The sequence below is a fragment of the Protopterus annectens genome, chromosome 6.part1 (assembly GCF_019279795.1).
Source record: "Protopterus annectens isolate FY-2018-M chromosome 6.part1, PAN1.0, whole genome shotgun sequence".
Classification (NCBI taxonomy): domain Eukaryota; kingdom Metazoa; phylum Chordata; order Ceratodontiformes; family Protopteridae; genus Protopterus; species Protopterus annectens.
The window spans coordinates 400653572-400669968 of NC_056738.1; the positions used below are offsets into that span (position 1 = coordinate 400653572).

The following is a 16397-nucleotide window of genomic DNA, read 5'->3' on the forward strand; positions in this document are numbered from 1 at the left end:
TAGTCCCTGTCTGGTGTACCGTTCCATATGTGCCTATGCCTGCATTACAGCCCGAAACATACCTGAGGTTATAAGACCTGTGGCGGCACGTCTGCCAGGGGCATTATGACCAGTGGTGCTCCCATGAGAACCCCTGGACATCCACCTATGTGGTACTGTTCCAGGAATCTGGGTATGGCTGCTGTGAGGGGATGCATGTGCCATGGATTCCACACTATCCTGGTCAACGCCAGCTGTATGCTGTCCCTCGGGTAAGGCCATTGGTGATGAGGGATGTATTGGCAGTATGAGTGTGCACATAGACTGGGTGGAAAGCTGTGTACTGTCGATTGGCGGACCAACGACAGACCCTGTCAAACCTGCCTGTGCCACAATACATGTATCATCATCTCCATTATTTGTGGCAGTGACTTCAGGTTCCCTGCTGCATTCAGCCAACCCAACCTCAGCACCTGTGAGAGGAAGACAGGAAACGCACTTTACAATCTGTACATTATGTTATCGCACATGCACACATGCACACATGAACGCATGCACACAAATACACTCCTCACTACAGCAGGTACACACACACACCAGCAATCCAAAACATACTCCATAGTGGTTGAAGGTGGGGGACAGTATCACAAGGCAAACAGTCACCTCACACGTGTCAGCATGCAGAATATGTGTTGCTCAAGACCATGCAGTGCGAGTGTAGACAGCCCTAGTTAATAACAGTATATTTGGCTTTGATGCATGTGTGTAGTTGTTCAGTGATTGGCTACACCCTGGAACACAATGTGTACAAGGACACAACATTGCTGTGCAATTATTATAAGCTCTGCAATGTCCTGTGCACCATCACTCACAGGTATACATACCATGGCTGCATGTGTTATCTGTGTGTCACATAGAATTCCATGTCTGATTACAGTGTCTGTGTCTGTAGCAGATAATTGTGGGCACAGGTGTAGCACATGCATGCTATGTACACACACGGGATGAGTGGTGCATGTATACATGATGGAATACCAATGCTCGACATGGCCATTGTACAGTGGTTATGGTGAGTGTGGGACATATTGCAGATATGTCAGTGCCAGCCATGACATGGCTTGCTACACGACTGCAACATTAAACATCACACATACCCAATGTGTGTCATGTGACCTATACACCCAATAGCATTCCAGGACATATATGTGTCACTTTGTACAGATGGCGACTGCTATGCATATTGTGTATAGTTGCATATGTTTGCACACACACAACATGCTATGTATATTGTGTATAGGTGCATATGATTGCACACCCACAACATTGAGGTGCAAAGCAGTGACTGCTATGTGTAGTACTGTGGTCACTGTAACTAGTTGGGGTGTAGTACCATGAGCCATCATCATCATGTGGTCACTCAGGCTACTAATGTGTGACAGACCACCGCCTAGCATGCTGTACCTGTACTGCCGTGCTGTGGCTAAGTTCACAATTACACAGCCGCTTTGTACATGGGTGTATGAGGTGCCCAATAGGGAGCATTGTCTAACATGACTGTGTTGACGAGTGTTGCACAGCCCCATGATAGGCCTCTACCCCTCTGGTATATCATGTGTGCTGTGTGGATATGTGGGATACTGAAGTGTGACCTTACAGCAGGTGTGTGGTTACGCCATGTGTAGCATGTTGAGGTGTACTGAGTATGACAAACATGTTATGTTGTGTACATCTTTACCAACTATGCCTATCCAATGTGCAGTACGGTGTTGCTACAAGTGTGTCTGATGCTCTGTGTATTGCATGTGATTTAGGCAGCTACTGACATTACTGAGATGTGCAACGTCTTACAGCAAACATGCACAGCATGCATTATGCGTAGGTGTGTTACGTGTACATGGCCTACACCTCACCTATGACATGCACATTTCATTACCAATATTAAAGTTATAACACACTCACCAGCATGGATTTTCTGCCCTGCTGTCACACCAGAGGGACTTACAAGAATATGAGACAGTTTGTCAGTGGCCACAACTTTGGCATTGTTACTGTGGGTTTGCTAAGCTACAGTAGAAAAAACAGTTGACAGTCACAGGTGTACAGATAATATTCCAAATATCAGTATTGCACAACTGCTAAACACACAGTACACATCTCACATATGCATAATCTAACAATGCAGGTAACAGTAGTCTACAGATAGGGCAAGTTACCTGCACGCTGCATGTCAACATGCTGGGTGGCTCCGGCCTCTATGACGACACATGTCTGTTGCTGTTGTTGGCCAGGAGCCACCACACTTAGGAGCAGCTCCTCCACTCTGGTGAGAGGGGGATGAATGGCCACCCCACCACCTGTGGCAAGCTGTTGTCTATGGATATCAGACGCACGCTGCCAGACATGTCTAATTAAATCACTGCAGTGATGGCGTACCTGCTCATATGTCCGGTTATGCATGCCTATATCATTTACCCAACAAACAAGATCTTGCCACAGTGCAGTCTGCTCATGCTGGTTGCTTCTGGAAAACAGCAGGGAGTAGTGCTGCACCAGGCTGTGGTGGATTTCCTGTTCCTCCACTGCTGTGTAACAGGGATTACGTTGGTGGGCCATCGCCCTGAAAGAGAAATTAATAATATGTGTGAGCGAGTCCTGTGGCACACTTTACACTCTTAACTACAGATATCACTTAACTGCCATATATAGCGTCTGTTTGTCTGTCGGAGGATACACACCTTCAATACCACATATTGGTGCTCAGGCCACAACTGACTGACAGTGCCTGGCACACTCTATATATCAAACCAGTATACACCAGTACCCGGCACACTGTTTGTGACACAATGCACAACCTGGCCACAGGGGTATATATCAAGCTAATGCATGAAGACAGATATCATCCATTGCAATGAATGTAAAGTACAGTTATAGTATTACCAGTAAACCACCCTAGTCATTGATGCCATACCCCTGCCTAACATATGTGCACAGTTGTTAATGTAGGTGGCATACTGCTGTAACAGAGTATACATGTTGCTAGATACACACGTTTACCCTGTAACACACATATGATTGTGGGCATGGTACAGGCATAATTACACACACATCAGACAAACATACAACACACCAATGTATGCCAACCCAGATGAGCTTTACCTGTGTACCATACAGTACTGTGTGCCACTACTTACAAAACCTTATGCCTGAGGTATGTAATCTGTGCAGACTACAGGAAACGCAAAAGACAGTGTTTCCAAGCAATGTGAACATACACCATACTGTGCTGTGTAGGCCTACAGCTTCAGGTAGTACTACAGTTCATATGGGAGTTGGATTCACCAGCAGTACCACTCACTAAGCATACATGTATTGCTTTAGCCTACAATGGGACACCACAGTCGTCAACAAGGAACTATGTCACAACATATGCCATACTACTATGTCTGTCTAGCAATAACATACACATCTTTTGCTGGCCTCACAGCTAGGACACAAACTACCATGTCAGAAACAAATTCACATTAAGTTATCACACATTTATAGACCTTGCACACATTCACTGTCACACTCATTCAACCTCACATAGCAGGTATTGCACTGAGTACATGTGTGTGTGCATCGTGTCATAGGTAGGTAATACGCTGTTGGCTCTAGGGCCTAGAGCAGCCTAGCCATATGCTACCCTGGCCTTTGACACACATGTAATATGATTTCACTTGCCTCTGTCAACCAGAACCACAGAGGTGATTCCCTATCTCCCAAAAAAATCATCAGGGGTATTTATGACAACTGCTAATGAGGAGCCTTGTTTGCTATTGATATGTGGTTTATTCCAGAGTATGGCATATCTCTGAGATAGGAACCTATCCTTCCAGCATGTGGTGTTTAGTGAGCTGACGAGGTTTAGGGCCCTAGAGCGTGTAGCTCTGAGGGATTGTGATATACTGACATGGTGGTTGTTCAACAGCTATGGGTGTGACATACCTCTGTATGTCCGGCAGAGGTCACCTCTGTTGGGGCGGTATGCAACACTGTCTAGCTGTGGTTTTGTGAGTTAGTCTGCATAGGGCATCTGTTTGAGGCTAGTATTACTCTTTGTGAGGTATGTCTGTGGCCTTTCCTCTTGCTGTAGTTGTCATTTGAGGTACATACCACATGGGGCATTGTGATGAGTAGAGGGAAACACTGACCTATATTTCCTGAGATGACACACCTTTTGTGATGACACGTACCACATAGACAGATTACAAGACTAGTTTGGCATTGTGATTATCAAAGGGGAGGCTACTGTCCACCTGTGTCCCATGTTCCCTTATCACACCTTCAGTGTTAGGTAGATTTCCACCTGTGTGGTAGTTAATGGGTACAGTGTTTTGGAAAGGAGGGATGGCACTGCAGTATCGACACTGGTCTTCAGTCCATGCCTTGGTCACCACGCACCTGTTGCGGTACATATGACCCCATGTCTCTCTCTCTCTCTCTATACACACACACATACATCTAAACATCCATTGATGTACATATAGGGACATGTACAGTCCACCTTTCATGGTGGGGATATCAATTATGCGACAGTTGTGAGATATACAGTTATGTCATAATATTGCACAGTGTTGTGCAGAATGCATTTTGGAGTCCTCAGCCCATGTAGCTTTAGCAGGCCTCACTGGCTGTAACACAGCAGATCTGACAAATCAGTCCCACAGCGTTTAACCACCACATGACATATACCAGCACTGCATGCTGTTTTCTATGCCACACACTACAACCTACATAGATATATGCACATAACAACCTTCAACAATATATATATGTCCAACCTTCACTAACAGTTGCAGTATGTCCCTTGCCCTATGCACATGTGCAGATACATATAGATGCGTACTGCTGCCACGTATGGATGATTTACAGTATGTAGAGTACTCTACAAGAACATCTACTACATGCCGGCAAATACATATGTGTTACATACCTTACCTTTGTATTTCTCTGCTCCGTCTGTTGTTACTGGGTTTTTTTTTTGTTTTTTGGGTTTTATCTGTCAGTTTCTGTCTCTTTTGTCTATGTCTCTGTCTCGCTCTCGCTCTCTGTCTCTCTGTTCCTGCAATGATATTATTGCATGTGTGGACAGCAGGTCCAGCCTGCTTTTCTAGGTATCTGTGCATGTGACAGCCTCCGCACCAATTGGTGCCCACCATTTAGTAATTGCATGCAGCCTGCTGTGTGTTAATTGCAATACTCACTGTGATTGCAGCCCACTGCTATAAAATGCTAGGTTAGGTAGGCGTAGCCCTTTCAGCTTTCCAAGGTGGGGCCCATGCTTGTTTGCTCTGGACACCGTTGTGTTAGTCAGAAGGTTAGTATATGTCTCATATCTGAAGCTAGGGTTGTAGCCAGTGATATGCATGTTGTACTCAAACCTGAATGTTGCTGCTTCCAGTACACACTTCTCAGTGTAGACTTTTACTCACCCCTCCAAATGCTAACACAGGATACATGGGAGTATGTACTTTCTTTTTGAATTAGACAATTAACTGCCATACTAAAGTAGTTATTGCAATGTATTCCTCTGGCACATGCACTGTTTGTGAACTGCTATACTGTAATTATTAAGTTACTCACTACTGAACAGTTTGTGGTTTGTTTGTGTTGACATTAGCATAGGCTGCTCACGACAACTGGACATATTACAGTGCTGAGTATGCCTACCTACACTCTTGGTTTTGCCTGAATACACAGGTATATGGTACTTTTGGGTAGGGGTGCAGAACTGCAGAGAGCATTATTTATTATCGTGTGATGTTTATCTTGCTGAACATACAGGGTTGCTGTGTACCTGTTAGTCTATCAAGGCAAGTAGTTTGTCTGCGTAGCTCCCACCTGTGGACATGTCCAGATGGTAGCCAGAGGTTAGCCTATTATTCTTTGTCTGTGCACCACACCAGTCTTTTCAGCACTGGAACAATGGCATTGTCACAGTTGGTTGCTAGCAGTACATGGCTACATCCTTTGATATTTCTGTGTTGTACTCCTACATAAGGCCATGCTTGTGGAACTCCTTCCAAAGCTATTTGCAGTGTGTGTAACAGCAGAAATGCTGATATGCTTGTGTGTTTCTGCCTCTGCCAGGCCTCAGATACTCTCAGGTATATATTTGAACAGCCTCAGGGAAAGGTACATATAAGTGAGATACACCTGTAATATATTACAGACATATTTCAGTTGAGACTTCGAGGGAATCGGAGGACATGTATTACTACACCTTTTCTGACGTGCAAGCAGTGTCTACTTTAACTTATTGACATTATTCATTAAGTGTGATTCCCCACTTTTCTGCCTAATGTTAGTACTTTTCAGAGTGATTCAGAGGGGCGCAGCTAACATTTGTTTACGAATCAGGGACATCCCTGTAAAGCAGTCACAGTTGGGAAGTCTGGCCTCTGCCCTATTCAACTATGCCAGTGTTTATCCTGGTCTGATACTGTGTGGGGTTTGTAAGGTGCTACTGTAACATTATTCCCTGCTAGAATGGCTGGTTCTCTTTTCACAGTCATGTCATGCAATTCCACAACAAAAGCTGGTGAAGACCCACAGAACAAGATTTGTGTTATGGCATTCCCTTTTTCCCTTTACATTCCCTCATTGTAATACATGATATATTTATTTCAGCACCATGTTATTGTATATCTGCTGTGGCTTAGTGGTACTTCATGCAGTCTAGTGTGTCCAAGGTCTGGGGTTCGAGACTTACAGAGGTGTTTTATTTTGCTGCTGAGCAGAACAAGGGCCCTGACATAGAGTGACTAAGGCACTTTTAAGCAGTTGTAAGCAGGTTTGCACAACGCTTAGCGAATCTTAGCTAAGTGCACACATGCGCACACTCGCTCAAACCTGTTAACTACTGCTTAAAAGTGCTTACTCCTGCTAACACCCCGCGCTAATTTCTTTGAAAGAAAAGAAAATGGGGAGATAGGAAAGTGGTGAAAAGGGGGCACAAAGAGGGAAAGACAGTAGGTAAACAAGCTCGGGATGTGCAGGACGGGTATAGGGAAGGTCCATAGCTGCCCATTTCTTTACTAGCAACAGCTGTGCATATGCAATAAATTTGGAGTGAAATTTGAAACCTTCCACCCCTGGGAGAGGGGTGAGGACAACAAAGTATGTTGTACTGCCAATTATAATTATCAGTTTACATGTCCAGTGGACATGTGAGCGAAATGGGCAGCTATGTATGGGGCGTAATTTTTTTGTGGGTACAGATTGCCCTTTTTTTTTTTTTTTTTTTTCAGGTGAGAGTGGAAAGTTTTTTTTTTTTTTTTTTTCAGGTGAGAGTGGAAAGTGAGGTAGAGAAAGTAGGTAAATTTGGGGAGGTAGGTTCGGGAGGTAAACCGACGAGACAAACAAGACGCATACAGGGGCGGTGTATGACACATGGGGTGGGTGAACACAATTGACGGGGACAGATGTTTGGAAATCGCAAGCCCATGAGCCCACAGATGGTAACAGTGGAACTGAGATCTCCACCCATGAGCATTCACCACTGCACCTTCACAGCCCCAAGGGTGGCTGTGTAGGACGGTCAGGCTCACCCGTGAGACGCACCACTCTCGCCTCGAGCTGGCGTAGGGGATCAGCGACTGAACACTGGATCTCCCTACGTACCACAACCCGGACCCTTCGAAGGGTGACAGGTGGCCCTTCTGCGCCCACGCTTGCACGGGGGGATGAGCCCCATCCCCTGCAGCGCTTCCAGCTGAAGGTGGCACAAGACCAGCAGAGGAGGGGAGCCCGGGCTGGGCACCGGAAATGCTGGTGCCAGGTACACTCGCTAGCTGAGTAGGAACAGGTGGGTCCGCTGGGACCGGCCTTCCCATACGTTCTGTGATTAGGTGTGTTTAATTGCAACATAAACAACAATATTCCAAATTAGTTGTAACAGCATGCAGTAATATTCCCATTAACCCAACACACCAAGGTTCCAACAGTTGAACAGCAAGCATAACACATGCATATATTGAACGGCAGTGGACATTCCAACAGCATGCAGGGATGATTGGTAGCAACAGGCCACCATGATTGTGGTGTTTGAACAGGGCACATGCATCAAAGTGAATGCAGATATTTATAGAACAATAGGACATATGTCCCAACAAATGTTTTGAGATTACACATACCCATTGAGGTGTGGAATTGCATGGTTTATGCATGTACAGTAGGGTGTAGAAAGAAACCTCAATTAACATCTTATAAGTACTGTTAGTCTACGCTACATTCCTAGTGACTGCAGGTGTATATCCCCTACATGTATTATTACACTTGCCAACATGCATTAGGTTGTGTAATGGGTTTGGCTAGTTCATTATATACCTGACCTATATCTGACATAGTAACTGTCCAAGACGCAGATGTTACTGCTACATATTTATTGATTTTATTTATATTTCTTTATCTACATATCTGGATGCATTCACATGACATTTGCAGTTCAATTTGTACAGAACCCTGCATTTCGTGTAGCACACTCACATTTCTGGGGAACAAATTAACGAGCTACTCGTGTGCCAGATTTACTTATGCATGCCAGCCAGTAATGGACTGTTGAGGAGTGTATATATGCTTCACAGCTACTAGCACTTCCATCAACCACTTTAGATGGGACTGCCCAACTGTGGGTTGCCAGCACTTATTAAAACAGTACTATTTGTATAATGTAAGGGTACAACATTTCAATGTAAGTGACACAGACACACTCCTTTATTAATTACATTACACACTTTTCCACAGGATCTCTCCTTTATTTGATATTACAGTGCATATGGAAAACATATTCAAGACATTATTATACTTTTTTTAATAGGTTAGAAAACTCTTTTTCAGGCTCACTCACTTATTTTATATGACAGTACCTGCAGAGATATTATTCCGGACATATTTTACTTTTCTTGATGGGTTACTACACTCTTTTTCTGGCTCTCTGACTTATTTTATATAACAGTACATGCAGAGGACTTATTAAGGGCATTTTATGGCTGTATTATTGGACTACAACACTTTCTTTCAGGCTCTCTCACCTATTTTATATAACAATACATGCAGAATAATCACTAACCTGCCTGGTGGCGCAGCCTTAGCAGCCTATCTGCATAGGCTTGCTGATTCGCAGCACGGACACCTGCAGCTGTGAAGTAAATGAAGGGATATTGAGACATACCTATCCATTATACAGAATCAATTATCATTTCTTACATACTGCATTCCATGACTACCTACTCAGTTGTGGGGCATCTTGCATCCCACGGGCCTCCTGTATCCATTGGTTCAGTAGGTCCTGCTTCCATCTCTTCAGGTCTGCATGGTGGTGACGGACCTGCTCACCAGTCCGAGGAATGCCTGTGACACTGGTGAGGTCATGAGCTAACCGGTTCTAAGCCTCTGTCTTGTACTCCGTCCCTTGGAACTGGCCCTGCAGGAGTCTTGACTCATGACAGTGGACAAGGAGCCAAACCATGTATTTCGACTCCTCGATGCCCCAGTGTTGCGCTCGGAAGCGTGTACCCTCTCCAGCACCAGCCATTCTAACTGCAGATGGGAGCTACAATCAGTTATGGCGAGTATTCCCACCTATGGGGCTTAAATATGCCGCATTTCCCCGCACTTTTTTGTGATTGGCCGTTTTTGAAGATTCTCTGCTGACTGCAGACCTGCTTAGTAATGGTTAATCTACCATTTATAAGTATATGTATGTTAACAGTGGCTGTTTATCCTAAGCTGTCATGGCTTAGTGGTTCAGTACTTTGATTGTAGTGTACAAAGTCCTGGGTTCGAACCTTGTCATTACATTTTATTTTACTACTGTCCAGACAGGCTAGGGGGTGTGGCTGTGTTTAAGCAACTTTGCTGTACGTTGCTCCACGTTGCCCTATGGTGCGCTGGTTGGCACGGTGCGCACCTCCGCACAAAGCAATTGCGCTGGGTAAAGCGCTACTTAGCTATGGACAACTATATTACACTGGGTAAAGCGCTGCTTAACTATGGGCAACTATATTGCACTGCGTACAGTGCTGCTTAACTGCGGGCAACTTTATTGCGCTAGGTAAAGCGCTGCTTACCTGCGGGCAATTATATGTCAGGATCCTTTATAAATATATATGTTGTTCACTGATACATGGGCCATTTCAATGCTTTTTAGTAAAATTTTAATCATATATGTCAGGAATTATTTCATATACTAATTTAGAACATAAATAGGAAGGGGAGTGGTGGGACTCGAACCGTGAATGCCTCCTCTTTGTGTGAACGCTCTACCATTACGCTATTGCTGTTTGGCATAATTTGCATAAACATTCCTTCTTATGCTCTTCCATGTTGGGATTGCTAACTGCAGCTAAGCAATGGGCACACCCACGCACACACGCTCAAATACGGGCAGCTATATCGGGAATTAGGGAAAAAAAATTAAATGTTTTACTTTTTATAACTGTGCTGGGGGTTTACAGTGTCAGGGAGTGTGGTGTTGGGTACATGGACATTTGAGCGGACTCACTCTTGTGTGTTGACATTTGGCATTTCAGACACTTGCAGTGGAGTGGACCTTTAGACTGCTCAGCAGTCGGACACGCCCCCTACTTTCCTGCACGGTCCGTGTTAGACTTGCAGTTGAGTCAGCATGCCCTCATGAATATTCATGGCACGCTGACGTCATACCATTCAACTGCAGCCTCCAAGTAAGACTTCTTTAGTCTTACACGGAGGATTCGTAAATCCGGGGGTTAGAGTAACTCCATGGAGTTTTCCTGTTTAACCAGTTTAGAGGTGTGTTTATCTTTGATGAAGATAGATACTCCTCCTCCTTTGGTTCTCACATGATCATTTTGCGGTCTGAAAGTGTGGAAGACAATATAACCTTGCAAGGCCAGGGTACTCTGTGTGGCCCTAAACCAAATTTCTGTGACTGCACAGACATCAACATCCTCCAGGGAGAGGAGTGATTCCACAGAGTGCAGTTTCTGATTTAAACTCCTAGTGTGTAGCACCATAATCTTTAATTTATTTGTGAGTAATACTTTCCCATTGGAAATTTTGTTCTTGAGACCTTACCTAAAAAAGGCACTGGGGGAGGCAAGTGCCTTAGTAGGTAACCAAAAGCCTAGAGATAACACATGAAGCAGAGTGGTCTATCAGCCATGTCATCCCAGGCTGACAGAAACTGTATCCCCTTAGAATGACACCAGAAACTAAGCCAATTGTTAAAGTCAGTCAGTTTTTTTGTTTATATTGTTGTGTCATCCTAGATGAGGGTAGAATGCTGCTGAAGGCTAGGGACATACCTGCCTGGATAGACATTCATAGAACTCAATCGTGTCTCTCTTCATGTAGTTCAGTGAGGTACATCTCAAGTCATTCTTACCAACATGAATTATGATGGAGTCATAACGGTATTTGTTGTTGAGAGACTTAATAGTGCATGTGTGATCTGACGGATCCTGGCACCCGATGGACAGCTGACCATAACCTTCTTCTTGTCCAGCCTGGTGCGTGGGACATCTGTGTGACTCACAATGGAGTCACCTATGACTGAAAAATTTGGTTTAAATGTGCATCGCCTTAGGGGCTCATTTGGCGAGACACTGGTGCTTCTGTTTTTGTGTATTGAGTGCTGTAGGCTCTGTATTAGGTGAAACATGTTTGTGTTTGGAAGGTCTCTGGTGTTTAGGTAGGTTTCTGGTAAGTACCTCTGTGTTAAGATGATTTATGTGTTGAGTGCATGGTTTGCGTGTGAGGTTTAGTATGTGAGCTGAAAACCTGTTCGGTGTTACTTTTCTGTGCGTGAGAGAGTAAGGATTCCAGATTTTTAGTGTAGCTGCACCTCTCACAAATTGTACTTGGGTGATTTAGGAGTAGAGGATTGTCGGTGTACATGAGATAGTTGCTACACTGCTTCAGGATAGCCATGTCAATCAGGCTGGTAGGAGAAATGGAGGGAAACTGACCATCCATAATGCTAGGTTAAATCTTGTTTTCACTGTGGGGAGAGACAATGGAGGGGTGTGGTATAACTGGGTGCTGTATACTAGCTTTATACTAATGGGGTGCTCTATAAAGGGTCTATACTAGTGGGGTATTAGACTATTGTAGATTTGGTGGTTTTGGGACTGTTTAAAGGGCAAAAGCACAGCTGATGTGCTCTCTGAGCAGCTAGGCACAATTTAAGGACTTCTCTGCTGGGTCATGGGCAGCTACTAATGGAAACTTTATCTACTGAAGCTTTTGTGTCTATAACCGCCAATGGTCACCCCCACATCTCAGTAGTATGAGATGGTGCACTGAAGTGCGCTAAGCATTAACAGATGAATACAGCAGAATAGTGGCTGGTTGATTTATGTTAAAATAAGCGCAAACCTGCACAAACACTGGGCTTATGTAGCAACAGTGAGCATACTGAATTAAACAATTTGACCAATAAAAAAGCTGAAAACTGAGCCCTGTGCCAACAACTTGCAATTAGATGAGTCCTAACTGCACTGTCCTGCCACAAGGATGCAGGGGGACCCTCTCCAATAAAAGATAGCCTGGTTTAGTGCTCAGTGTAACAAACAGAACCAGATTCAGCAGGTCTGAATCCAGTCTATGCTACTGCAGACAAAAATGTGTTTTGGAACAGGTTCCTTTATGTTGTGTAGTGTTTATTCAACTCTCATTTCTTTCTTTTTGTACTTTATTTTTTATGATAGGGCTTGGTATTTAAGGGTTGTTTGACTTTGGGGCAGCATGGCTTCTCTGTATGCCCTAACCCCCGCCAATGCCAGGTGTGTGTCTTAAGCTCACTTTAAGAACACCCAGAATTTTCATCCACCAAGCTGGGTTTGCCAGTACCCTTCACTCCAAACTGTCAGTTGTCAGAACTTGGTGAGGTCTGCCAGTGCTGTCTGCAGACTAAGTAATTTATTATTTTGTGGTTACATTGTGGCCCAATCCCCTCCACCTAACATGATGGTCTCATTGCAGGCTGGATGGCAGTAAAGCATGGCTAGGAGGACACCTCCACCTAACATGATGGTCTCATTGCAGGCTGGATGGCAGTAAAGCATGGCTAGGAGGACACTCCCACCCCAAGGCATGAGCAGAGATGCCTTTTTTCCTTGCTCACGTTCAACCTGGCAGGCTTTCTCTACAGGTCCTCAGCTCCATCAGCACAGAAGAGACCTGCCTACCTTCTACTCTAACCCTCCTCTCCCAAGTTAGGTACACCTATCCTGCATTGCTGCACGGTCAGGCCCCTGAGCAGCTGATTGAACTAGGGTTACCTGTGTCGTAATCTGAGCTTTATCCATATGTACCACTAGTAAGGAATCCAACTGTCTTTTCTTTAGATGTATAAAATATTGTTTGGGTGGGAGGAACTAGAGCAACTGACAAACACTCACACTGACACAGGGAAGACTGGCAGACTCCACATAGTAGTCAGTGCAGTAAGGTAGTACTTTGGATAGTCAAGAGCTGTGCGGTAACAATGTAAACCACTGCACCAGTGGACTACCCATGTGTTGCCATGCATTTTTGAAATAAAGGCAACTGAAGAAAATATAAGCATGTATTTTTTTAGACATATGTCTAGCGTAGACTAACTGATCTGTAACGGCAGGAAAAAGCTGTTTTGGCATTGAGAGAGTTTACACACGCATCCTGATAGACAAACAGTCGTTATATAACCTTGTAAAATAAAGGTATACCATCTTAAATAGGCACTTTTTCATTAGTAGTGTTTGCCATCTAACAATGTGCGGTTTTAAGTTAGTAGTACTGTGGAAGACAGTAGTTTACCTCTCCCATTCCAGATGCGTCAAGAATGTACCCTGAACCAGTTGATGGACTGTGAGACTGAGATGGTGAAGCAGATCAGAGCCTTGGACAGTGACATGCAAACACTAGTCTATGAAAATTACAACAAATTCATCTCGGCTACAGGTAAGTAACCATTTTTTTCAGATGCTTCTCACTGGTACTCTGATTTGTATTCATCATTTTTGATACAGCAATAGATTATCACCAACTTTTTTAGTCTGTGAAAATGACAGAAACGTGATAAAGACTTTGTCACCTCAACAGGATCAGCAAAATCTAAGATGACAGAGTCTTTCAGAAGAAATTCCTTTTGGAATGTACAGATGTTGACTCAGTTCTTTGGGGTTAACTAAAGCCCCTTTTTTAAATTTCCTAATTATTTTGTTTTTAATACCATGACAGTATTGGATCTGATTCCCGAGTCAGGGCACAATTAACTTTTATTTTGCTTAAAAAATAGTCAACTGAAAGACTGATGCAAAACTAATTTCATTGATGTTAAGCATTTCTAGGTGTGGAGTATCATCTGGGGAAGAGGCATCTAGGTAGGAAGTTGATTGGTGGTGTTGATCTACCTGAACTGGACTGCTGAATAGATTAAGGATACAGTGGCAGGAACAGATTTAATGCTGAGATGTGTCTTCATGGGGTATTCTTCTGAAGCAAAGAAGTAATGTTCTTGCTGTGTTATGTTTGGTCAGATCACACCATGAAAATTTCAAACAGTTTTGAAAAACTTTATAAAGACAGAGAGAGAGATGTTAGGCTGATGGAAGGTGTCCAGAGGAACACCAACAAAAAGCCGAATGAGATAGACAGGCAAGTGACAAGATACTATGGAAACTAGAGCCAAGACCTCTTCTGATTAGACATTTAAAAAAAGTTGTGTGGGTAAGACATGATACGAGTGCACAATATCATGTCAGGAAAAATGAAGGGGACGTTTTGATGAGTAAGGATTGAGGAGGAACAGGCAGAAAATTGCAGGGACCAACTACTTCCTTGGTCTTCCAAAGTACTTTTCTGTGGACAAGGTTGTGATCCCATGGAATAGACTACCAGAATAGGTGATGGCCAGGGAATCCATAGAGGAATTTCACAGGGGTTAGGAAAGGTGGAGAAGGAGGAGGGCAAAGGTAAGGATGAAAAGGAGATTAAAGTACAGGCTTACTGTCTCTTCTTGCTGTCAGACAGGATGTAGAGAGAATATAGGAGTTCAGTATTTTCCATAGCAAGCTCATCAGTGTCTATTCTGATTTTCACTATGGATTCAGAAACAAAATTCCTTCTGTTAGTGAGCCAAGTAACAAATCAGATGACAATGTAATGAGGTGCAGAGGGTTTTGAAAAGACTAATAAGATAGACGTTTAGATACCAGAAAATAAACAAGAAACTGGCTTTTGGAAAAGTAAATTAAGATAGCAAAAGAAGTAAAACAGCATATATTCTGCAGCGGTTTTGTGCACACTTCCTGAATATTGTATGGCAACTATAAGTAAAGTAAATCTCACAGAGCCTCATTGTTTACTCTTGAACCTTTCTTTGAAGACTTTTGATGTAGGGTTTCCATCTAGGCCATTACTTGGAGTAGCATAGCAATTACATTTTGCTTTAAGATATATTTGCCAGTGATGAACTTCTGTGTGGGGGTTCGCAAAAAGTTGTAAAGCAACCTGCTTGTTTAAAAAGACTGTATAAACTGAAGTATTTTAAAGGATGGTGGAAATATAGAGAATAAGACAGCTTTTTATAACTTTGAAAGTGTATGTAAATTTTAATGTATTTATAATTTTTAAGTACTCCTATAATATTGAAGCTGTTTTAATAAAATTTTAAATGTTTTTGTAGAGTAACTGAGTTTGAATAAGCTGAAAAGGGATTTGAGTGAGAATGATGTAGTGTCTTGGTGCCTGTTGATTAAACTCTCGTAAAAATCACATGGTCACTGCTATTAAGTTAAACATTGCAAGAAAGCTTTTGTTGGTGCAGAGGTAAGACCAGTGTTTTGACAAAGGCTAATCTCAGGGCTGAGCTCCAAAAGACTGGACTTGCTCTTTTGAGTCGTAGATAGTCTCAAAATCATTTAGTTATTATAAAAGCATGTTTGTTTAGGTTGTGCCCTTTTGTGTTTAAATATTACTCCTTAATATGACTTGCATGCATAGCACTGAGTGTACAATTTCTCATGGTAATGAAAACAATATTTAACCTCCTAGCTGGCTTGAAAGCTGCTGGGGACACTTAATGAGCTTTTGTTGTATGCACTGTAATACAGAGGTAAACCTTTAGACTAGAAGTTGAATAGTTTTACATAAATGTTACAAATAAAGAGTATTTGTTGTCTTATTTAAATATGCCCCTTGTAGGTCTGAAAGATCTCCAAAGTTTTCTTTTATCCAGCCATTTGTAAACCTTACTTCTGCAGTAAGAGTTGTTCTGTTCTGTGACAGACAAACCCATTTATAATGTATACTTGTGATGGAGGTACAAAAGATAATTTGAAAGAAACTCGTTTTGAAAGTAATCGATTTTGTTTAATCACATCTCAAATTACATATGTGGCAATTTTGCAGTT

General features: G+C 43.0%; 1 protein-coding gene across 1 annotated transcript in view; it reads left to right on the forward strand.

Moving 5' to 3' along the window:
* The window catches only part of VPS51 (VPS51 subunit of GARP complex), a gene marked incomplete in the record, with an annotated part of 371967 nt that overhangs the window by 20622 nt on the left and 334948 nt on the right, over positions 1-16397 (forward strand). Inside the window, 1 exon segment of the mRNA XM_044075814.1 lies at positions 13815-13944. Coding sequence (XP_043931749.1) covers positions 13815-13944 — 130 coding nt within the window.